At 43.1% G+C, this 24,728-nt stretch overlaps 1 protein-coding gene across 1 annotated transcript in view; it reads left to right on the forward strand.

Annotated features, from left to right (window-relative positions):
* The window catches only part of LOC121916618 (cartilage oligomeric matrix protein), a 37,541-nt gene extending 21,965 nt beyond the window's left edge, over positions 1-15,576 (forward strand). The window contains 12 exon segments of the mRNA XM_042441910.1: positions 624-763; positions 2,352-2,459; positions 2,657-2,816; positions 4,454-4,572; positions 4,887-4,939; positions 5,527-5,720; positions 6,808-6,986; positions 7,677-7,725; positions 8,547-8,743; positions 10,602-10,774; positions 12,808-12,947; positions 14,897-15,576. Of these exon segments, the coding sequence (XP_042297844.1) occupies positions 624-763; positions 2,352-2,459; positions 2,657-2,816; positions 4,454-4,572; positions 4,887-4,939; positions 5,527-5,720; positions 6,808-6,986; positions 7,677-7,725; positions 8,547-8,743; positions 10,602-10,774; positions 12,808-12,947; positions 14,897-14,946 (1,562 nt within the window). The 3' untranslated portion in view covers positions 14,947-15,576.
* The last annotated feature ends 9,152 nt before the right edge of the window (positions 15,577-24,728 follow it).

The following is a 24,728-nucleotide window of genomic DNA, read 5'->3' on the forward strand; positions in this document are numbered from 1 at the left end:
CTTTATTTTGGCCTGTCTGTATGGGGCCTTAGTATCCCAGCTTTTTTGCAGTGTGCTCTCGTCCACTGCAGTCCATCCTTTCAACAACAAAAAAAGAGTGAGGGAATGAGTTGCCCAAGGCCACCAGAGGATGAGGAACTTGAACTCAGATCCCCTAGATCTCAGGGTAATACTCTTAACAGTTCCACCACACTGGCTTGGAGAGACTTGAATGTCAGAAGAATGAATGAATGAATGAATGAATGAATTTATTATGGCCTACAACCAGCATAAAGTAATAAAATGTTTCGAAAAATCACCTTACATCCAGTTAGAAACACTGATATTCCCGCATATCATATAAACATTACATTCAAGCATATCAGAATAAGAAGTGTGCGTGTGTGTTTGTATGGGGTTCTGAATATCAGTCCCTACAGTCCCCACATTTGCGGCTTTGACTTTTGCAGATTCGATTATTTGTGGTTTTGATTCGTATGTCCTCTCTAGGAATCTCTTGGTCCACCAGCGCAGCGCTGCCAGAAGTTGACCATGGAGTTGTGCTGGAGAACCTAGAGGTTCCTAGAGAAAATACTTCTCTAGGCATTTGTAGGTCCTACAGCATGAAAAGTAAGTTTTTCAAGCTGTGATCTCCATTTATGACTCCCTTTCTTTCCAGTGTATTGTTGGTTGGGCTGGAAATGGCTACGTTTGTGGACGGGACACAGACATTGACGGTTTTCCGGACGAAAAGCTTCGCTGCACTGACAAGAAGTGTCGCAAGGTAAGAGGCATTCGGTGACTTTTAGAGTGTGGATCTACAATTATCACAAAACTATAGTTCCCAGAATTTCCTAGCATTGAGCCAGGAGAGTTAAACTGATTCCTGGGTTGCAAGAGAAAGGAAGTTACCTAGAGATGTTACAGCATAGTTTGTGAGAGGATAGATCCAGAGAGGGACTAGAAAAGGTTGTCCATTGTCTGCTCTTCTTTGGAAGTAATGAATAAAGCGATCAGAGAAGATAAAGCTATCCAAAGAATAAATGTTAAATGTTGTTGTTATAAATTAAGAGCATTTGACCTGGTGATTTCCCTTGAGAATCACTTTGGATAGTATTGAGAGGTTAAAGCATTTCAAAGGATTAGGATGAATGGGCTGGTTTTACAATAAATAAAGATAAATTATCAATGATGATAAAAATCATCAGTGAAATCAGTGTGAAAAAAGAACACCAGATGTTATTAATCGAGAGAATGGGGTTAAAGTTGGGAAAACAGTTAAATATTTGTCTGTAAACGTTTCTAATACTAAGTCTAAATTAGTTCAATTGTGTTAAGGTTTGAAATAAAGCCAAACAGAATTTGATGAAATGGAATAAAACAAAGTTTGTCACTATGAGTTTGTTGCCTAAGATGTTGTTTTTATTTCAAACAATGCCCATACAAACAAAGCCACCCCGGTTGTGTTGTACAGAGAGGCGGGATATAAATTATTATTATTATTATTATTATTATTATTATTATTATTATTACTAATGGATAATATACCATTTAAATAATGGTAGAAGGATATTTTGAAGTTTATTTGGCAGGATAAGAAGCTAAGAGGCAGATTAAAAATTCTGCAAGGTGAGCAACAAAGAAGAGGCTTCTTAGTACTGCCAAAGTTGAAAGTGCATTTTTCTGCCTGTTGTTCAGTTTGGCTACAAGAATGGATAACAATTTTAAAAAACCCAAGAATTTATTAGAATTGGAAGGTTTTGATCTAAGATTTGGTTGGCATGGGTTTCTTTGGTTGGCATAGGTTTCCTTTTCCACATTGTGAGTTTGAAGATGTTGAGATCGGGATGCATGGCCTGGGTGAGGAGCTCCTATCTGTTGCACCAAGCCATCATCCCAGCAGCCGTAGCACTGCCTTGTAAAATCTGTTGCAGAATGAGACATCCGATATCTACATATGGAATAATGGAAAATGGCAATAGCAAGAGCATGTCTATACTGCTTACTAGTGAAGTAACACTCCATAAGTGGTTTACAGTGTGTAAGCCAATTGCCTCCAACAAACTGGGTACTCATTTTACCGACCTACAAAAGGATGGAAGGCTGAGTGGATCTTGGAGCCCTCCTCTAGGATTGAACTTACAACTCGGCTGCAATACCAGCATTTAACCATAGCACCTCCAGAGCTCCTTCTTATGTACTTATGGTACTATAACACCTGGCCAGGCTACTTAAAGCCCCAGGAGTATTTCAACTTGGGTCGTCCATCACAAAATGCCTATTTGCACCCTCAAAAGAATAATTCAGATATCATATCCCTGTTCTCACGGCGTACCTCTAACATCCAACCATTGCTTCCTTACTTTCCCCAGGACAACTGCGTCAGCGTTCCCAACTCCGGGCAAGAAGATGTGGACAGGGACGGTATCGGCGATGCCTGTGATGATGACGCGGATGGGGATGGGATAACAAACACTGAGGTGTGAACTCATGTCTTTGAGTCATTTGTGCGCGTTTTAGGTTGTTCTATTTGAAAATTGTTCCTTTTGTGCTTATCAAGATAGTAGAATGGCAGTGCATTCTTTCACACCGGGGCTGCATTTGGACATCCGTCGTGTCAGTTCCCACATCTTCTTTCTCACACTCCAATGACTGCTAATCTCTCCCTTCCCTTCAGGACAATTGTGTATTTGTACGAAACACAGACCAGTGAAACAGTGACCAGGACACCTTTGGAGATGCCTGCGACAACTGCTGCAATGTAAAGAACAATGACCAGAAAGACAGCGATGGAGATGGACAGGGAGACCTCTGTGATGATGACATGGATGGAGACAGTGAGTGTCTATGCTTCGGTTCAATTATTAAATGATATCCTGAGAAGATGGTATGGGGGAACCTCTTCAGCTAACTGTGCCCTATTATCTCACAGACATATAGAGGGAATGAATGCCTCTTCTGAAATGAGGCTTTCCACCTCTGTTCCCTCACATGAAAGATAATCCCAATCTTAGGAGTGCTTTAGTTATTAATTCCTCCATGGCAAAGGGTTAGACTAGAATCATCAAACCATAGAATCTGAAAGTTGGAAGAGACCACAAGAGCCATCCAGTCCAATCCTCTGCCACTGGACACAGTTCATGTATTCCCTGTGACAGATGGCCATCCAGCCTCTGTTTAAAAACCTCCAAAGAAGGAAACTCCACCACTCTCTGAGGCAGCATATTCTACTATTGAACAGCTCTTACTGTCAGGAAGTTCTTCCTAATGTTTAGTTAAAATCTGTTTTCCTATAGTATGCATCCATTGCTCTGGGTCCTATTCTCTGGAGCAGCAGAAAACAAACTTGCTCCATCCTCAACATGACACCCCTTCAAATACCTAAACAGGGCTATCATATCACCTCTTAACCATCTCTTCTTCAGGTTAAACATACCCAGCTCCCTAAGTCTCTCTTCATAAGGCATGGTTTCCGGACTCTCTACCATTTTCGTCACCCTCCTCTAGACAGCTTGTCCACATCTTTTTTTCAATTGTGGTGCCCAGAACTGGACTCAGTATTCCCAGTGAGGCCTGACCTAACCAGAATAGAGTGGCACCATTACTTTCCTATACCTCTATTGATTTAGCCTTGACTTGCATTGGCCTTTTTAGCTGCCGCATCACACTGTTGATTCATGTTCAACTAGAGGTCTACTTGGACTCCAGATCCCGTTCACACATATAAGTCTTGTTCGGCCAGGTGTCCCCCATCCTATATCTATGCATTTCATTTTTCCGCCTTAAGTGCAGTACCTTACATTTCTCCCTATTGAAATTCATGTTGTTAGTTATGGCCCAGCTTTCTAATCTCTGAAGGTCGTTTTTAATTTTGAGGCCGTTCTCTGGGCTATTAGCTACTCCTCCTAATTTGGTGTCATCTGCTGATTTGCTAAGCAGGCCCTCTATTATTTCATCCAAGTTATCGATAAAGATATTGAATAGCCCTGGGCCCAGGACAGAACCCTGTGGAACCCTGTGGCACTCTTCAGGATGAAGAGGAGCCATTGCTGAGCACCCTTTGGACGCAACTCCCACCAGCTCAGGATAGCTCCCTCATGGGAGTTGCAATTCAATCACTACAAAGTGTCCAGTTTTCCCATGGAGGAATGGACCAGTATAGTGCTGGCACAGGAATGCTATCAAATCATTTCTCTCTCTCTTCTTTCTGCCTACCGCCAAACAAAAATTCTTTATATAGAAGCCATTTCTAAGCATTGTTGCATTGCTAGTGTGATCAAGGAATAAGAGTCAGGGACTGTAGGATCCTGTAATGAATTACAATAAGTTATACTGTTGAGATTAAAACGAGTCTGATGCCATCAGATGAAAATGGTGGCATGGGAAGCTTTTCATATATATATATATATATATATATATATATATATATATACACACACACACAGAGTTGTTTCACATTGACATCCCTCCACAGAGGTTAAAAATGTGATGGACAACTGCATGAGGATACCCAACCCAGACCAGAGGGACAGTGATGGAGATGGCGTGGGAGATGTCTGTGACAGCTGCCCATTGATCAGTAACCCAGACCAGGTAAGCCCTCACCTGAGTGGAAGGGAAGAGGAAGGGAAGCCCAGGATGCTGTTGCTGGAAATGCACATTTGGTGGAAATGGGCATCAATGTGAATTAGGCATTCCAAACTCAGACCAGAATTGTCATAGTGATTTATGCTTGTAAATAGAACAAAACTGCGTAGGGACATAGAGCAAAACTGCATTGGTGGGCTTTTACATTTCCTCGGCAGCAATAAGGATTTCGGCTTATGTTTTCTCAGAGCCTCTTGGATTGTTTCGATAAGTTTTAATTTTATCTCAATGACATTCTTTCCTGGTTCCCACTTTTGTAGAAAGACACTGACCACGATCTTGTTGGCGACCCCTGTGACACCAACCAAGACCGGTGAGTTGCAGAAACAGTTCCTGGAAGGTTTAGACCAGGGGTAGGCAACCTTTTTGAGCCAGGGGCCGGGTTGCTGTCCCTCAGACAACTGGGGGGCTGAAGGCGGGGGGTGGAGCCTCCACCCTCTGGGGGTGGAGCCACATGCCAGGGGCGGAGCTTCCACCGAAGCCCCACGGGGAGGAGGAGGCGTGTGCCCACCCTCTCCTCCTCGGTCCCTTCCTTCGGCCGAAGGGAAGGGCTTGGGCACCCGTCCCAGGCCCTTCGTCTCTTCCCATCGGCCAAAAGGGCTCCAAGGGCCGTGGAGGAGCCCAGGAGGCGGTGGGCCCCTTCTCGGCCCATGCGGCCTCTGGAGGGAGAGGCCTGGGGCCGCATGCGCGTGGGGGAGCCTGCAGAGGCGGCAGGCCGCTTCCGTGGGCCCCTTCTCGGCCTGTCTTTCTGGCCATGGTTCCAATGTTACACATGCTCAACATCTACTGTTAGTTAGGGTTGTCGTTTGGGCAGTTATGTCATGTCCTTTCCGAATACTGGAGTACAAGGTGGCTTATGAACATATAGCTAAGTCCTTCCCCACTTTTTCTCTCATCTAGGGATGGAGATGGCCATCAGGACTCCAGGGACAATTGCCCATCTGTGCCCAACAGCTCTCAGCTGGATTCTGACCGGGACGGAATTGGTGATGAATGTGACGATGACGATGACAATGATGGCATCCCAGATCGGAGGCCCCCAGGCCCTGACAATTGCCGCTTGGTCCCCAATCCTGGGCAACAGGACTCAAACAGTGAGGATGATCCTGTGCCTCTCTTCTATGGAGCCCATGAGACCTTCCTAAAATGGCTCTGTGCACACACACAAATGTGGCTTTATGCACACACATGTCCATTGACGGCATGACTCAGAGAAGACCATGTACTCTTATGAAGCACATCTTGAGATCTAGCAATTGGTTGTTCCAATTTTGTTGTGTGCCATCAAGTCATTTCTGACTTATGGAGATATATTTGGATTTTCCTGGTAGAATTTGTACAGAGGAGTTTTGACATGGCCTTCTGCTGAGGCTGAGAGAGTGTGAAGGCGAAGGCTTTCATAGCTGGCATCCATAGTTTTTTGTGGGTTTTATGGCCTATGTGACCATGTTCTAGAAGAACTTATTCCTGACGTTTCACTAGCATCTGTTGCTGGCATTCACTGAAGATGCCAGCCACAGATACTGGTGAAACGTCAAGAATAAACTCTTCTAGAACATGGCCACATAGCCCACAAAAAATTACAAAAATTGAGTATAATATACCCAAAACCACACAATGGGTTTCCATGGCTAAGCATAGAATGTCTTCTGGCATCCCACTCCAACTCTCTGACCACTATACCACACTGTCTCTCCTAGGTTTTTTTCTTGCCAAAGTTTTGCCATTGCCTTCTTCTGAGGATTACCCTGTGAATTTCTATGACTGAAGGGGGATTCGAACTCTGGTCTCTCAGTGGTTTGGCCCAATGCCCAAACCACTACACTATACTATTTACTACACTATACTATTATTAGTATACTATTTATTAGAAGTGGAGTGGCAAGTCTCCAACCTGCCCAGATTTTAAATATGATATTGCAAGATCTTTGAGGCATGGACCTAGACTTTTCTTGGTGTCAGTAGCAGAAGCAGGGAGGCATGCTTTTGCTCAGGGCTTTGACTTGCTGTCATCTCTGTCCGAACTTTTCTTGGAAACGCTAGGGAAAAATCCTTGAAATAGAGACGATAGAATAAATGACCATCCCCTAGATCCCACACTAGTTCACTTGCCTTAGTAAAGTTGCCTTTTGGACTATATTCTTGGAGTTGTTGGGGAGCTCACCTTCTCCTCTTCTGCAGGAGATGGCATTGGAGATGCTTGCGAAGACGACTTCGACAGGGACCAGGTGATCGACCGTATTGACGTGTGTCCCGAAAACGCCGAGGTGACACTGACTGATTTCCGGGCTTTCCAGACAGTTGTGTTAGATCCTGAGGGTGATGCACAAATTGACCCCAACTGGATCGTCCTCAACCAGGTTGGTGGGCCAGCCACACTAACTCACACATGGGAGGGGGACTACCTAACATGCCCCACGCTCCTTCTGCACATACCTTCCGCTGTTTCACAGATGAAAACCTGGGCACATGTGGTCAAACCACATCATAAAATCATAGGGTTGGAAGAGACCACAAGGCCATCCAGTCCAACCCGCTGCCATGCAGGAATTCTGTATCAAAACATTCCCAACAAATGGCCATCCAGCCTCTGCTTAAAGACCTCCAATGGAGCGTTTTCCATTGTCAAACAGCCCTTACTCTCAGGAAGTTCCTCCTAATGTTGAGCTGGAAACTCTTTTCCTGGAGCTTGCATCCATTGCTCCGCACTAGAAGGCGGAGCAGCAGAAAACTGGAGCAGCAGAAAACAAGCTTGCTCCCTCCTCAATTTGGCATCCCTTCAAGTATTTAAACAGAGCTCTCATATCACCTCTTAACTTTCTCTTCTCCAGGCCAAACATACCCAGCTCCCTAAGGCGTTCCTCATAGGACATGGTTTCCAGACCCTTCACCATTTTAGTCACCCTCCTTTGGACACACTTTGGATATCAGTGTGTGCTCAAGATGGCAAAAGGGATGGGAGTTGTAGGCCATCTAGAGAACCCCAATTTCATTGCTTCGAGAACCCTCCAGACTAAACAACATTAACCTTCATTTTTTTCTTTCTCCAGGGTATGGAGATTGTTCAAACTATGAACAGTGACCCAGGTTTGGCTGTCGGTAAGTAATGTTTTGGATGCTTTTGGAAACAAGCAGTTGTTGCTTTATTTGCTTTGTATTCCTGCGTCTGAGGCTGAGAGAGTGTGACTTATCCAGGGATGAGGGTTAAATGATGATGATGGTTGCTACTAAGCAAGCGCAGGTATACCTCCATTAAGAAAGTCGGCATGTTCCTGAGCATTACTTCATGGAAAATTTGGTACCAGACACAAAAGTAACTTGGGTAGATTCCTGAACGACAAAAACGGGAGAGCTGCTCAACATGTTTCAGCAAACTTTTTGTCCAAAACTAAAAAGATGCTCACGAACAACCAGCTCAGGAAAGCCTTGCATAAGTCAACACATTTTGAACCTTCTAGGGATCACCTGAAAGTTTCTTGCAAAATATAATAATAATAATAATAATAATAATAATAATAATAATAATTTATTTTTTACTTTAATTTCTTCTTTTAAATTGAAGTGTGTTTTTAACTGATGTGTGTGATGTGTTTGTTGTTTGTTAATTTGTTGTTCTTTACCTCAACCCCTTATTATTATTATTTCTAACCTATCTCTATGGGTCAAGGTGGGGAACGACAAATTAACAAACAATATCTGTTAATCACATGCATCAGTTAAAACACACACCTTTTTAATCTTGTAAACTGCTCTGAGTCCTAGTTTTGGGGAAAGGGCAGCATATAAATATAATAATAATACCAACAACAAATTAATAAAGGCTTTGTTAACTGAGGCACGTTTGTATCCAGACCGCATGACATGGTCAACCGGTCAGGATGCCAGTGACAACTTCTGTCCTCTGCCTCTCTTGGTTTCAGGTTACACCGCATTCAATGGCGTGGACTTTGAGGGCACTTTCCACGTGAACACGGCCACAGACGACGATTACGCCGGGTTCATCTTCGGCTACCAGGACAGCTCTAGCTTCTATGTGGTTATGTGGAAGCAGATGGAGCAAACGTATTGGCAAGCGAACCCCTTCCGAGCTGTTGCTGAACCTGGGATTCAGCTGAAGGTAGGAATGGTTTGGCCAAAATCCGAGCCAAGATCAGCAATGAAATTGTGGAGTTGATCACACTAGCGAGATTTAGTTTTTCTCCGCTTTAACTTTGGTTTAACTTCACATTATGTCACATTAACAGCGGCGTCATGTGATAAACTTCGGGCATTTCCGGGTCTTCTCTAATTTAATTCTTGTTGAATTTAACTCCTGCAGGAAAACGGGATTTCAACAAGAGTTAAATTAGAGAAGACTCGGAAATACCTGAAGTTTATCACACGACGTCGCTGTTAACGTGACATAACACAAGGTTAAACTGGAGTTAAAGCAGAGGAAAATGGCAGCTTTTTACTTTCGGGAAACTCTGAAAGTAAAAAAGGTGGCATTTTTCTCTGCTTTTACTTTGGTGTAACTTTGAGTCATTTCACTTTAGCAGCAACTTGCCGTAATAAACTTCCCAAATTTGCGAGTTCGGTTTAAATTCGAATTTAACCCTAATTTAAACCCCATTTTCCCGTGGGAACTCGACTAGTGTGATAAAGCTCATAGATAGAGAGGTGGGTAGATAGTTCTGCTTTCAAGACAGACTCCAGTCTTCCTTTTCCAGTGCCTTCTGAGAGCCAAAGATCTCTTCCAAGTCTACATTTTTATCCCAATGATGTCCCCATACGTGTGGCCTTCCAGATGTTGGATTGCAATGCCTATCATCCCTATGAGTTATATTACAGTTGCAGCCAAACAAGACATATCAGCCAGTCCTGAATTCTCCTTTTCCTTGAAATTCATCAGGGAAGAAGGAATCTTTGTTTCTTGCCAGCTCCTGCATTGCTCTTGACTTGTTCTCTGCAGAGTAGCTGACTGTGGTCCAAAACACACTGCAGAAATAATCCGATTTGAGACAGCATTAACTGCCCAGGCTCAGTGTTAGGGAATCCTGGGAACTGTAGTGTATTGTGGCACCAGAGCTCTCTGACAGAGGCGGCTAAATGTCTCACAAAACTACAGTTCCCAGAATTGCCTAGCATTGAGCCTGGGCAGCAGTCACAAACTGGATTATTTCTGCAATGTGTTTTGGACCTAAGTCTGCCCTTTGGGAAAGAGATCAGATGTCATCTCACATCTTGCATCCTACACTGGTTAACTGGAAGCCCACCAGCAAAGTGGTAAAGGGATGCCTTCCCTTTGATGTTGCTCAGAGATAGACTGCCTCTGAACATGGAGGCTTCATATGACCATCTCACTTACTAAGACTTCTATCTCCCCATCAATTCGCCTAATGCCCTCTTTTAGCTTTCTAAGACAGAAGCTATTTCCATAGACAATTGCAGAAAAAAGAACTTTCTTCTTGCTTGCTGAGTCTTCTTTCAAGTTAGTGTTGGATGGTCCCATCTTGGTTGATATGAGAGGGAGCAAAAAAAGGTCTATATCCATACTATCGTCTGTCCTATACTGCAGCTTTATAAACTTCTGCCATGTTTCCCCTATATCTCTTGTCTTTTCCCCAAAAGTTCTGAACCCTCTATCTTTCCCCATTCCAAAATCTCTCTGGGCTCAGTGTTGGGAAGGGAGTTCCTCGATTCATCTACACATCTTAGGCCTTGAGACCGGAAAATTTATTGTTATAAGGGAATTTAAATTGTTATGTTGATGGGAGGGACAATGGATTTATTTTATAATGTTGTATTTTCATGCATTTGTACGCCGCCTTGATCCTGATAGAGAGGTGGGATATAAATACATTATTATTATTATTATTATTATTATTATTATTATTATTATTATTATTATTATTAAGATTGGGCCATCGGTCCACAAACCAATCTTACTTCTGCCCTCTCAACGTGGCACATCTCTACCTCATTTTCAAACCCAGGCGGTGAAATCAAAGACTGGGCCTGGGGAATATCTGAGGAACTCTCTCTGGCACACTGGGGACACTCCAGACCAAGTGGAGCTGCTGTGGAAAGACCCCTGAAATGTTGGCTGGAAAGACAAAACCTCTTACCGCTGGTTCTTACAGCACCGGCCCCAAGTGGGCTACGTCCGGTAAGCGGCAGCAAGGGCCCAAACTGTTACACATGGCATGGAACGATCCAACAGCCCCTTCACTTTGGCCTGTTGACCAGCAGACTGAATGGGTGCATACCCACATTGAGACTTCTTGGCAATGGCAGCCTGGTTACAGAATTCTCCTTGGGCCAGTCCAACAGGTTCTGCCCTGGTCCTTTTTTTAGATAGCGCTAGGAAGTTTACTCACTATTGTCTGGGTTGATGTTGATAATTGGAATGACATCAATATGTAACTTGGCATCTACAAGTTCCTTGCAAAATGGGGGGGGGGGGGGTTACACATTTCAGGGAGGTTGCCTATTGGCTCTGAACCTGTATGACAATATATCAATCTAAGGCCCTATACAGACAGGCCAAAATAAAACTGCTTTGGGTCATTTTGGAGGTATGCTGTTTCAGTGGTGCATGCATCCCAAGAGTCTGGAAGCTGCGCCAAAGCTGTGTTCTACTGGATCATGGCTTTGGCAAGGCTTCTGGACTCTTAGGACACATGCATCATTTAAACAGCATAACTCCAAAGTGACCCGAAGCAGCTTTATTTTGGCCTGTCTGTATGGGGCCATTCATAAGCTTGCGTTCTAGAATAAATCTTTAGAGTTCAGAAAATATCTAAATCAAGGTCTTGGTTTAAAGAAATTAAAACTTGGTGAAATATGAAATTCAGGGAGTCTGATCAAGAGTATAGATTTGTGTGTAGCATGAAAGAGAGAGAGAGATGCATAGACATTTCATTTATTATTATCGATTAACTGATCAAAAATGATGCATAGACACCACTGTCAAATTTTGAAGACTTATTTCAAAAGGTAGAATTCAGAAATAGCCGTGTTTAGTCTCGCGAATCAGTATGTATGAGATGAATCTTGCTCGCCAACTTTGAGACGTAAACTGAAAGGAAGAAGTTGGCAGCATGAGCTTTCCTAGACTTCAGTCTACTTCTTCAGATGCATTTGGTCAAATGCATCTAAGCAGACTTTAGTCTACGAAAGCTCATGCTGCCAACTTCTTTCTTTAGTTAGTCTCAAAAGGTGCTACAATAGCTCTCTACGTATTTATTCCAAAAAGTACTTGGGGAATCATTTGCTGTATTCATTGGTTTGGGTGAAGTCTTTAAAATGATGTATGTTTTGAATTAATTTGATTTTTCATATTGTCTTTAATGGTTATGATTTGATATGAAGTGCTCTTTAGAATACATTTGACAAATGGTGGTGAGGGAAACAACTAACGAAAATTAACCTTAGAAAGTTCTTAGCAAAGTGTTTGTCATGCTGGTGTGTTTAAGGATAACATCATAATTTGTCTAATTAACAAATTGTAAGCTGCTCTGATAGCCTTGGCTGAAGAGTGGGGTATAAATAAGTAAGTAAGTATCAACATCATCATCATCATCAGGAAGTATTAAATTCAGTAAGAGAGAAACATTTACAATAGATTTTTTGTGTTTTTTTGCAGACTATGTGGCCATGTTCTAGAAGAGTTTATTCCTGATGTTTCACCAGCATCTGTGGCTTTGGCATCGTCAGAGAATGCTGGCACAGAAAAGAATTGGGTATATATATACTCCTGCCTTCCCACTGTATACACACACACACACACACACACACACACACACACACACACACACCCAACTCCTTTCCAGGCAAGCATTCTCTTCAGATGCCAGCCACAGATGCTGGCGAAACGTCAGGAATAAACTCTTCTAAAACATGGCCACATAGCCCAAAAAACTATGGGTGGCGGTCACAAAAGCCTTTGACTTCACCTTTACAATAGACATGGGGAATCTCTGCACCTCCAAATGACAACTCCCATTAGCTCCATCCTGTATAGGCATTGGGGGAGTTGGAATTCAATGATATGTAGAGGGCCAAAGGTTTCCCCCACCAGTTTTTATGAGAGAAACAACGTTTTGATTTGTTGAGCTTCTTTGGTCAACAGGGTGAGAATGGATTTAGCATCATCTTTTAAAACCTGACCTATCTGCATCCTTTGGACTCCCTTTCCAGAGCTCGTTTCTATGAAGGCCCTGAGTTGGTGGCAGACACAGGAGTTGTGCTTGACACAACAATGCGAGGAGGCCGCCTGGGTGTTTTCTGCTTCTCGCAGGAGAACATCATCTGGTCCAACCTACGATATCGTTGCAACGGTGAGCAGGACGGCCCTCGAAGAACCCATCTGTCAATGCTAGCAAAATTTAAGCCAACACGTTGAGGGTCAGGAGGTGGGGAGCAGGCCGTTGGTAATAGTTTCAAGGAAGAAGTTAGTAGCGTAATAAAATGACAAGGTCATTTGAAAGACAAATTTTATGCCAAAGATGGATAGACTCCACTCGTGTTGTTATATTACATTAATTGTGGCCCCAATGTGAAATCTTAAGAGAATGCTCAGCAAACTCAGCCTTGCTAGAGTGATTAAAAAGAACAAAAATAGTTTTCTGGGTTATGTCTGCCACAAAAGGAAAAATAAGAAAATGGTAGGTTCATGGAGAAGATAGCAAAATACTAACAGGGAACAGAGAAAAGGCAGAACTATGCTTTCTTTGCCTCAGTCTTCTCTGGAAAGGAGAAGAGTGCTCAACCTGGGGAAAATGGAGCAGATGATGTAGTAAGGGAAATGCAGCACAGAATAGGGAAAGAGGTAGTACAGGAATACCTGGTTAATCTAAATGAATTTAGGTCTCCAGGACCAGATGAACTACATCCAAGGGTATTAAAAGAACTTGCAAATGTAATATCTGAGCCATTGACAACAATCTTTGAGAACTCCTGGAGAACAGGAGAGATCCCAGCAGACTGGAGGAGGGCCAACGTTGTCCCCATCTTCAAAAAGGGGAAAAAAGAGGACCCAAACAACTACCGCCTAGTCAGTCTGACATCAATGCCAGGAAAGACTCTAGAACAGGTCACAAAACAGTCAGTCTGTAAGTGCTTAGAAAGGAATGCTGTGAGAATTAAAAATCAGTGTGGATTTCTGAAAAAGAAGTCATGCGGCTAATCTTAGCTCTTTTTTAAATAGAGTCACAAGCTTGGCTCTATCCTTGACTTGGCAGGGGATGCTGTGGATGCAGCATACCTTGTTTTCAATAAGGCCTTTGACAAGGTCTCCCATGAAATCCTTGCAAAAAAACCTAGTAAATGGTGGGCTAGACAATGCAATTGTCTTTGTAATTGCTTGACTGGCCAAACCGAAAGGGTACTCAGCAATGGCTCCTCTTCATCCTGGAGCGAAGTGACCAGTGGGTGCCACAGGGTTCTGTCTTGGGCCCAGGGCTATTCAACATCTCTATCGGTGATTTGGATGATGGAATAGAGGGCTGGCTTATCAAATCTGTAGATGATACCAAATTAGGAGTAGTAGTTAATACCCCAGAGGACAGGATCCGAATTTAAAATGTCCTTATCAGATTAGGAAGCTGGGCCAAAAATAACAAAATGAAGTTCATCAGGAAGAAATGGTGGCTACTACACTTGGGCCGTAAAAATGAAATGCACAGATGCAGAATGGATGAGGATACTGCCCTCTCATTTTCCTTCACTGTTTTTACACAGCAGAACCTTCTTCTGAAGGGCTGAGTAACACATGCAAAATAGTCACAGAAATGGCTTACCCAGAGAGCACAATTTTTGTATTAGGCCTGTATTAGGGTTTGTGGCCCTCCACATATTGTTGAGCAACAGATCCCAGAGTCCTTGCTGGCATAGGACTGATGGGAGTTGCTGTCCAACAGCATCTGGATGGCCTCCCCAGTAAACCCTTAATAATAATAATAATTAATAATTTGTTTTATTTATATACCGCTATTCCAAAGATCATAGCGGTGAACAGCAAGTAAGCTAATTAGCAAGTAAGCTAATTTGCCCCCAACAGTCTGGGTACTCATTTTAGCGACCTCGGAAGGATGCAAGCCTGAGTCGAGCTTGGGCCCTTTTGCTGGTCTTGAACTCGCAACCTTGTGGTTTTGAGTGAATGGCTGCAGTACAGGCATTTAACCACTGCGTCACCAGGGCTTCCTTTGCTAGGAAGACAAGATCTTGACATTTGTATGCCTGCAGTTCCCTCTAATTCACACTCATTTCTCATCTTTCCCGTTTACAGATACAATCCCTGAAGACTACGAATCTTACCGGAACCAGCAAGACTACTAAACACCACTGCCTCACCTGGACGGATTTACCTGAGACTCACTATGCCTGCGTGCACTGCTTGTATTTTTTTAAAACAACAACAACAACAACACAATCTATATTGTGAAGTGTCCCAGAATGCTTTGCAAATGCCTGGCCCTTGCACATCACTTCCCTCTTACACTCTCTCAGAAGTCTCCATGGAGTGGCTGGCTGCAAGTGGGGCCTTGTTTAAGATCACATCTAAGTCATGTTGAAGAGCAGCTAATCCCAGGTTGATTCCAGAACAGAAAGATGCTATTCAGCTCTTTGTTGCTTTACTTCCCAGATTTCCCCAAGTGAGCAAAGGGAACCAAGATGAGGGCAGAAAATTGGATGTTGGTGCCGAGATCCCTCGTAAACCTCAATACCTTGGATGTTCTGAGGCCACAATTAAAATGTAGTGTAGAAGGGCCTTGCCATTATGCCAAAATATGGGGATGGTCTCTCCTTTGGCTTCTCCTGAGGCCCCCCCTTAAATCCCTTGGGTGCAGCTCTTACCAGTTTGAGTTTGGGCACAAAGCAGAAACTTGTTCAGAGGCACTGGGAGCAAGGGAACATTCCCTCCAGGAGTGGGCCTTCTCTGCTCTTGGAATAAACCTTTTTGTGAACGTTTCAGATCTTTCGTTTCATTTCTGTTAAAAAACAAAAGAACACAGGTTTGTGAAACCACCAAACTATTCTGATTCATTCCATTCAAGAGTGATGGGCCTTATGTTTTGGGAAGGGGCCACAGCACCAGCTTTGCATGGCAGCCCCCTCCAGTTAGTGCCGGGAGAAGCAGAAAAGTTTGTGACAGCCAAGAGGAGTGATGTGGGGCAAAACCCCATAGAAAATTTCCCATGGAAAACAATGCGGATCATTCAGGAAAAGTTGGGAAAAAGACTCGGTATTGAATATCCCGGGTTAAGTGGGTTTTTTTGGTAGCACCTCCCAAAAACGCACCAAGTGCATTCGGGGTAAGTGTGAACACCAAGGAAATAACCCAGATTCATCCCGGATTATTTTCGTAGCGTGAATTTTTGGGCCTTGGATTCCCACTATCAGTATCAGAAAGCACGGCTGAGCAGCCAGAGAGAAAAAACAGCTGAACTTTATTACATTTCATTTACAAATAATGCAAAGTTACAAAGACAAAAAAAAAAAACAAAAAAAGCCTTCACCGGGAAAAAAAGGGGGAAACGAAACAAACGAACGAACAAAATTGAAAGAATGTACACAGAGGTTGCTGCTTTTTTTCACATCATTGTCATTTTCGTATATTGCAAAAAGAAGAACGAACACACCACACGCTACAAAGCCCCTTCAGGGATCCATATTTTTTTTTTGCAAAGAGAGAAAAAGCCCACATAAATTAAGCTTCTTGCCAGAGTTCCTGTGCTCCTTACCCCCAAAGTCTCCCACGCCCCCCCCAAAAACCTGTAGGTTGCATATATCAGTAAAGTCATTCCACTCGTTTCAAGGTTTTAAAATAATTTATTATATAAAGAAAGGAGTCTTAAGATACATAAGTGAAGGAAGAATTGTTTCCTTCCCCACCTTTACTTTAACCTCAAACATGAGCATGTGAGATATATTTATACAGTTGGCCTCCGCATTGGCAGCTTTCGCGTTTCCAGAGCGGCACACAAGTGGAGGTTCGCCACCATGTTCCTCAATGCAACTCTGCTGGAAATTGACCATAGAGGAGGACTAAGAGTTTACTAGAGAGCAGAAAACTCTGTAGGTATTTGTAGGTCCTGCAGTGTGATTTATGGTCACAATTCTACAGAGTTGACCAGGTTGCACTGGAAGACCTAGTGCAGTGATGGCGAACCTTTGGCATGTGTGCCAGAGTGGTGGCATCAGAGCCCTCTTTGTGGCATATGTGCCATCACCCCAGCACCGAGTTTGCCAGCTGTTTGTTATTAGAAAGCCAGAGGGAGCGTGGCACTTTTCAATAAATAAGTAGGTTTGGGTTGCAGTTTGGGCACTCGGCCTCTAAAAGGTTCACCATCATGACCTAGTGAGTCCTAGGAGGTGCTCTCTCAGATAAACACTAGTGTTTCTTTTAATTTGCGTGTTTTCCTGTGCCGCTAACCCCAGTGAATGTGGAGGGCCAACTGTACATCTATCTATCTGGACAGATTCTAGACAAGCATGCATGCACACATACACATACCACATATCGCTTCTCTGGATGAAGCTGCTCACTTTCCAGTGAACCTCATCCTCCCACCCCTGTCAGCTATTTTAGTTTCATGTCTCGGTCTGAAATTGGGGTGCGGGGGCCAAGGAGAGACATTAATTGCTTCCCCAAAGAAAACGACATCTTAAAACTGCCACCCTACGAGCGAGAATTAACATTTTTTTAAAAAAAAAAGAATTGTAAGCTGCAATAATGTTTAAAATTCTGGATGTTTCTAGTAGTACAGATAAAATGTGTTATAAATATGGATTATGTTAAAAGGTGCAACCGCTCATGCCGCATACTTAGGAACTTTAAGACAAAAAGTTGTAATTATAATAATAACAACATAATTTAAAACAATTCGCGACGGGGAAAATATGTTCGCTTGTAGAATAAATACTGACGTTTTGAACGGGTGGCTTCCCCTCCAAGTCAGAAAATAATTTCTCCTGGTCTTGTCTCTATTTTGGAAGTGATTTTAAGGGCACCTTAGCCTGGTGGCCACTGGATCTGGTTAGTGGCCTGATTGAAAATCACACCTTACCCAGTCTTCTCTAATCTAAATGCTTCTGGAGTCTCACCTTGCCTTCCACAACAGAGTTTAAAGCAGCAGTGCGGAACTGGAAGGCCACGGGCACATCAGCCCCCCGAGACCCTCATCACCACCAGCGCGAGAGAGAAAATCAATTCTTTTGCCCCAATGTCTCCAAAAACCCTCATTTTCACTATGTTTTCAGGCCCTTTGCGTCCTGGAGAAGTTTTTTAAAAACGGAAAAAGGACCCGCAATAATTTCCCGTTCACTTTTTGTTTAAAAAATGTCCTCTAGCAGGTCTTGGCCAGAGAAAAGATGGAGAAATCCGCCTAGAAAGCATTTGGCACATTCTTTGAGACCTGGGGGCTGAGCTGCTGGCATCTGAGCTTCAGGAACTTTTTTAAGAGCAGCGGGTGAAAGAGGTTGTTGGCCGCCAAGAGATTCATCTAGAGCATTTTACTGGGGGGAAGCCGAGTAACTGCGATAGATACATCCATCTTGGCTTTAAACAAACATGAAAATGAAGCAGCTCCTCACAATCTTTCAACAGAAGGGGGGAAACAATTATTTCAGATGAAGCCTCTGAAACCAGATAAATCCCAATGATTGGCCTTTCCTTCAAAACTGGGCATTTGTACTAAATTTAACTCTTTACTTTTTGGGAAATGGGAGGAGGAGACAGGATAAAAAGGTCTAACATTCAACCTCTGTCACAAAATATCCAGATCTAATTATGATCATGCAAGTTTGCACTTAGCTTCTGAAATCTAAAGTGCTTTGCTTAAATATACAGTTATACTCATGTCTAAGCCTAGAAAGTTAGTCAAAAAACTGACCCAAAATATATGAGTTGATTTATCCAAGTCAATGTAAGTACTGTACCTTAACTCTCATAAAAGTAAAAATCCCCCGGTGAAATGCCAATCCTGGAAGCACTGACTCCCTTTACTCTCTTACATCCAGCCTTCAGTGTGAAACCAGTTAGCATCCTGAAATTTTGTTAAGTTATTTGGCATTGTTTTTTGCCTTCACCCTTTATCCTTTGTTACATGACCCTAAAGTCTTCACTCTCGACTTATCTGGGTCATTCAAAGTCCCTCATTTTGGGCTCCAAACCTTGATTTATATATGAGATTGACTTACAGTGGAAACATATACAGCAATTGTCATGCTTTCATTTTGCATCAAGAGAGAAATAATCCCATGACGGGTAATAACCATGTGTGTCCTGTCTCTTTTAGTGATTTATACATGTGATTATAGTGATTTATATATGTACCTCTACCCCATTTTCACGCGAGGGGGCCATGCCTGCACAACGCTGTCCAACACCATAAGCAACGAGAAACATGGCCATGCTCCACAGGTATTTTAGATCTTTCAATGGATGCGCAAAAAGATTGCCAACCATCTGTTGTGTGAAGTTTCTATCAGGGCTGTTTTGGAAGCAATTTTGGGTGGAGCTGGTAGAAAACCGACTCCAACTCTGGCTTTAAAATAAAAAAAAACTATTTTATCCTTTTGATTTTTCAAGAAAAAAAACCATTTGTAATGTTGACTGACTTAACAAAAATACATAAATTTCACAATGTCAAAGAAGCCTCCCGTGAAGAAGGCTGTGTTTGAGCATTTCACCCACATTTGTGATGGAAAACATTTGGATGTTGGGGTTTGTGACACAGCCATGCGAAGACAAATGGTGCAATGCCATGGAGGAGTTGGAGAGCAATAGTGGTAGCATTTACATTTCTATACGCTTCATAGTGAACTTAGCACCCTCTAAGCAGTTTATAATCTGTTAGTCAATTGCCCCTAACAAGCTGGGTATTCATTTTACCAAAAGGATGGAAGGCTGAGTCAACCTTGGAGCCCTGGGATCAACTCACAAATTGTGACTGCAGGACCAGCTTTTAAGCATCAGGGCTCCCAAAGAGTACACAAAACAGATTAGTCAAGCCTCAGGCTTGGTTAGTGACTCCACAGCCCTGGTATCTATTATAACTCTGGGTGCAGACCCACACAGAACAATGACACCCCCCCCCCAAAACACTGGCAGCTGTATTCCAATTGCTTCACAATCACAAAATATCAGTGAACGGCAAGTCAGGATGCATTTCCTTCCAGACTGAGAGAGCAGCAGGAGGTGATGACAGAACTGGAAGGGACATAGGCTGTTACAGACTGCCAAAATAAAGCTGCTTGGTCTCTTGGAGGCATTGCTTTAAATGATGCATGGGTCCTAAGGTCGGAGGTCGCACCAAAGCCACACTCCATTCTTAAACACTGGAGTGCAGCTTTGGTGCAGCTTCCCGATTCTTGGGATGCATTCTCATTTAAACAGCATACCTCCAAAGAGACCCGAAGCAGCTTTATTTTGGCAGTCTGTAAAGGCCAGTATCACACTACACTGTTATAGCTCTATTATTCCACTTAAACTTCTATGGCTCCCTGTGTGGCATTCTGGGGTTTGCAGTTCTAGTGAGGCCTAAGAGTTCTCTGGTCAAGAATTCTAAATGCCACTCTTTCAACTATAAATCCCGGGATTCCCAGGAAGCAGTCATAGCAGTTAAAGCGGAAAAAATAGAGCTCTAACAGTGTAGTGTGATATTGCCCTATGACTAAGTGTCATTCTGCATCTTTTCTGCTGACTAAAACATCACTCATTATTTCAAATGTTCTTTGCTGGGATTCGGTTTCCAGACTTTGTTCCGCAACTTGCCTACCAATTGGTACTCTTGGTACAGCCTGACATGTTCAAAAGATAATAGAGCTATTGCTTCCAAGTAGGGCACTCCCTTTTGGTTACGGCACAACACTTCTTGCTTAATGTAGCCAAAGCAGATGATCCATTAATGTTGCCCTAATGCAAGGTACGATCACACAATGTAGCCGAAGATCTAAGAAACATTAGAGATTTTTGCCACTACATGACACAGCTGGCTCAAAATCTACCAAACTCCGATCCTTTTCTCATGTACTGATATGTACATGATGTCTTTCATGTTCTATACATCATGTAGACCCGTGGTCCCCCCGTTCTTTGGGGCTACCACCCCCTTTCCTTTTGGATGACAACCCTAGAGAATCACCCCAGTGGCATATTTCTTGATATAGGTCTATTGTTGTACTGCAAGTTCAACAACAACCATCTCAGTTGCTGATCCCTTTGCACCCAGTCACCTTGTGAGCAGCAACTGAGCATCTGACTGAGCCACGACTGAGAAGCCTCTCGACCGTGCTGGCCTTGCAGAAAAAGGCCAGTGCGGAAGAGGTCTCTCGGTTGCTGCTCTCGGGCAGTCAGGTTGCAATGGGAGAAGTTTCTCCCTAGGACTCTCAACCTTCATTGGGGCACGAGAAAGTGCAGCCGGTGTGTGTTAGGGGGTTTATAGAGCCCACATGCTCTGGACTGAAGACTGGTGTGGATGAGGAAAGGAGAGATTTTAAACTATAAGTGCTGCTCCAAGATGAAGGATTCTTTCCAAGAATCAAGCACAGATACTCCTTTCCCAGAGACCTCAAGTGTCCCTTCTCCCACACAAAACACTGTTTCTTCTGCTGCTCTCTTCTCTGCTGTCTGATAAAAGAAAGCAGGAGCAGCAGCCCAGCTCCAACCTGCTGACCAAGTCCCAGCAAAGCTCACAAAGCTTACAGCGGGTCCCAAATGTGAACGCTCCTTTTTGCGGCCAATTCTCCCCACCACTATGTGTTTAACTCTTTGCTCCAGTCTGTCCCAAACGGCACCACTCTGAGACACAGAAGCGATTGCTACTGGTGTAGATGGTAGCCCTCCTCAACACACGGCAAACTAGTTTTCTACATCTCCTTCCCTCTGATGCATTTTAGTTGCATGTCGAAAGAATAAAATGGTGGAAAATTAATTTTTATACATTGGGAAAATTAAGGGTTGGGGAAGGAAGGAAAACAGGCACAAACGTTAATGCTTTCAGTTCCTTTTTAGCTTGCAAGATTGTCCTCAGAAAGAGTGACTTGATTTGAAATAGAGAGGTTGCCCAGAATTTATCACAGCCTGCGCGCTCAATAATGCATGCTAGATACTGACAGCTATTATTATTTTGCTCTATTTCATTTAAAGAACAGAAGGTGTTTACTGAAGAAGCAGCTAACTCAAGAGTGCATTTCTAAAGCGCCAGGCCCAGCCATCTCCTCAGGCCTTCCTCTAATAGTAAAACCAACCACTCACACATGTCAGTCATATATTTATACATACAGTACATACATACCTACATGCGTACACACCCACAAGACACACCCTCCCCAAACCTAAAGAAAGAAGAATAATAAGTACTGAAGCACAAACAGATTAAGTTCTTTAAAGTAGTGTTGATGTTTTGTCCCTCCCCACCCATTCACATTTGCAATGTACAAAATTCCACCGAAATGCTAAAACGCTTTCTGTTTCGCTGCCATTAAAAAAACAAGAGAGAGAGGAGAGAGTGAGAAAGAAAGGTCAAAATGATCTATACAGAATACAAAAGACACCGCAGTGCCTGTAGAAAGTGGGGATGAAATGCCAACTTGGGGCCCACTGCCACAAACACAAAAGTACACACGTAAAAAAAATAATAAGAAGAAAATTAAAACTTGTTTTTTTTCCCTTTTGTCCCTTTTTTATTTAAAAAAAAAAGAATGCCATATTGATTTCAATTGCTCTTTCACAATGCTGTCACCAGTGACAAGAGTTTTTTGTTAAAAATTAAATTATTAAAGCGCTATCAGTGTGGGGGGAAGGGGGTCTTTTCCTGAACTTTGAAGGGATCACCAACGGGCAGACTGGGCGAGAGATTTAAAAATGAACCAGCCTTAAAATAAAACTAGAATAAAATTTAAAAAAACAATTTAATTGAAAATTAAATTAGATGTAAAAACGAGTATCACAGCTCTCTCATTTTTCTTCCTTTTGTTTTATTAAAGATATCCTGGCTTGCTGCTTAAAAACACCAACAAGCAAGCAAATGAAAGAGCAAGTTAATACCAGGAAAGGTTCTGACCAACGAGAAGATGCCCCCAAAGTTCCTAGTGCGAGAGGCATAGGCCAGCATGCAAAAAAGCCTAGCAAGAACAAGATGCAGTGTCCCCCTGCCGTACATGCAGTGCTTCCGAGGGTGGCCTGAAAGCATGGCAAGGGTTTGGGGGGCCTTTATGCCGCCCACCAACTCATCTTCATAAGAATGTGCCTTGGCACTACAATTTACAAGAGGATCCCACTCAGGTCTTTTTGGGAGCAGGAGACAGAAGTGGGATGCCTGCCATCCTGGCTCATCCATAGACTCATAGAATCGTAGAGTTGGAAGAGACCGCAAGGGCCATCCAGTCCAACCCTCTGCCATGCAGGAAATCACAATCCATTCAATGAAGCTGCCCTTGCACAGCAGGGCCTGGACTGAGCTCCCTCCCCAAGAGATGAAACAGAAGTCCAAAACTGTCAAGTACACACACATCAATGCCTCTTCCCACCTTTGTGCCCATTTTAGTCAGAACCTAAAGAGTCAGGTTTGTGTCCAAGTGTGACTTATGTCTAGCTTAGGACACAGGCCTTATTGTTATTACAGTTGGCCCTCCACATTTGAGGCTTTGACTTTTGTGGATTCGATTATTGGCGGCTTTGGTTCATACATTCTCTCCAAGAATCTCTAAGTCCCCCAGAGCGATGCTGCTGGAAGTTGATAGTAGAGTTGTGCTGGAGAACCCAGACGTTCCTAGAGAAAACACTTCTCTAGGCATCTGTAGGTCCACCAGCATGATTCTGTGATCAACTTCTGACAGATGTTGACTGCAGAGCTGCACTGGAGGACCTGGAGATTCCTAGAGAGGTCTTCTCTTAGGTAGAAAGAACAGCGCTTTTTTATTTGCAGTTTTCCCACATTCACAGGGGTCCTTCATCCCAAATTCCTGTGAATGTGGGGAGAACACTGTAATAATAAAAATTGAACGGGGTCAGCTAATCTGATTGCTGCTTATTCAAGTTCTGACCTTTCATATTCTATCTCTGTCCCAAGACTCTTCTAACCCCAAAACTTTTAGGGAAATAAAAATAATTTCCAACACCAATATAGTTCCTGAAGATGCTTGCCACTGGGATCGTCATGCTCCTCTTAAAGAGCTGAAACTTATACAGGATCTGTATCTCTCTTTTTGAAAAAATTACCAGCTTCTTAGATGAAGGGAATGCTGTGGATATAGTATATCTTGATTTCACTAAGGCCTTTGACAAGGTTCCCCATGACATTCTTGCAAACAAGCTTGTAAAATGTGGGCTAGACAAAGGAACTGTTACATGGATCTGTAATTGGTTGACCGGCCGAACCCAAAGGATGGTCAGCAATGGCACCTTTTCATCCTGGAGAGAAGTGACCAGTGGGGTCCCACAGGGCTCTGTCCTGGGCCCAGTGCTATTCAACATCTTTATCAATGACTTGGATGACAGAATTGGGGGCATACTCATCAAATTTGCAGATGACACCAAATTAGGAGGAATAGCTAATACTTCAGAGGACAGGATCAAAATTCAAAATGACCTGAATAAACTAGAAAGTTGGGCCACAGCTAACAAAATGAACTTCAACAGGGAGAAATGAAAGGTACTGCACTTAGGGCGGAAAAATGAAATGCACAGATATAGGATGGGGGACACCTGGCTTAAGGAGACAACATGTGAAAGGGATCTAGGAGTCCAAGTAGACCACAAGTTGAACATGAGTCAGCAGTGCGATGCAGCAGCTAACAAGGCCAATGCGATTTTAGGCTGCATCAATAAAAGTATAGTGTCTAGATCAAGAGAAAAGTGCCACTATATTCTGCTTTGGTCAGACCCCACCTGGAATACTGTGTCCAGTTCTGGGAAAAACACTTCAAAAAGGACACTGAGAAACTGGAGCCATGTGTCCAAAGGAGGGAGACTAAAATGGTGAAGGGTCTGGAAACCATGAAGCCCTATGAGGAAGGACTTAAGGAGCTGGGGATGTTTAGCCTAGAGAAGAGAAGATTAAGAAGGGATATGATTGCCCTGCTTAAGTATTTGAAGGGAGGCCACATTGAGGAGG

This window comes from Sceloporus undulatus, chromosome 10, assembly GCF_019175285.1.
Source record: "Sceloporus undulatus isolate JIND9_A2432 ecotype Alabama chromosome 10, SceUnd_v1.1, whole genome shotgun sequence".
Taxonomy (NCBI): domain Eukaryota; kingdom Metazoa; phylum Chordata; class Lepidosauria; order Squamata; family Phrynosomatidae; genus Sceloporus; species Sceloporus undulatus.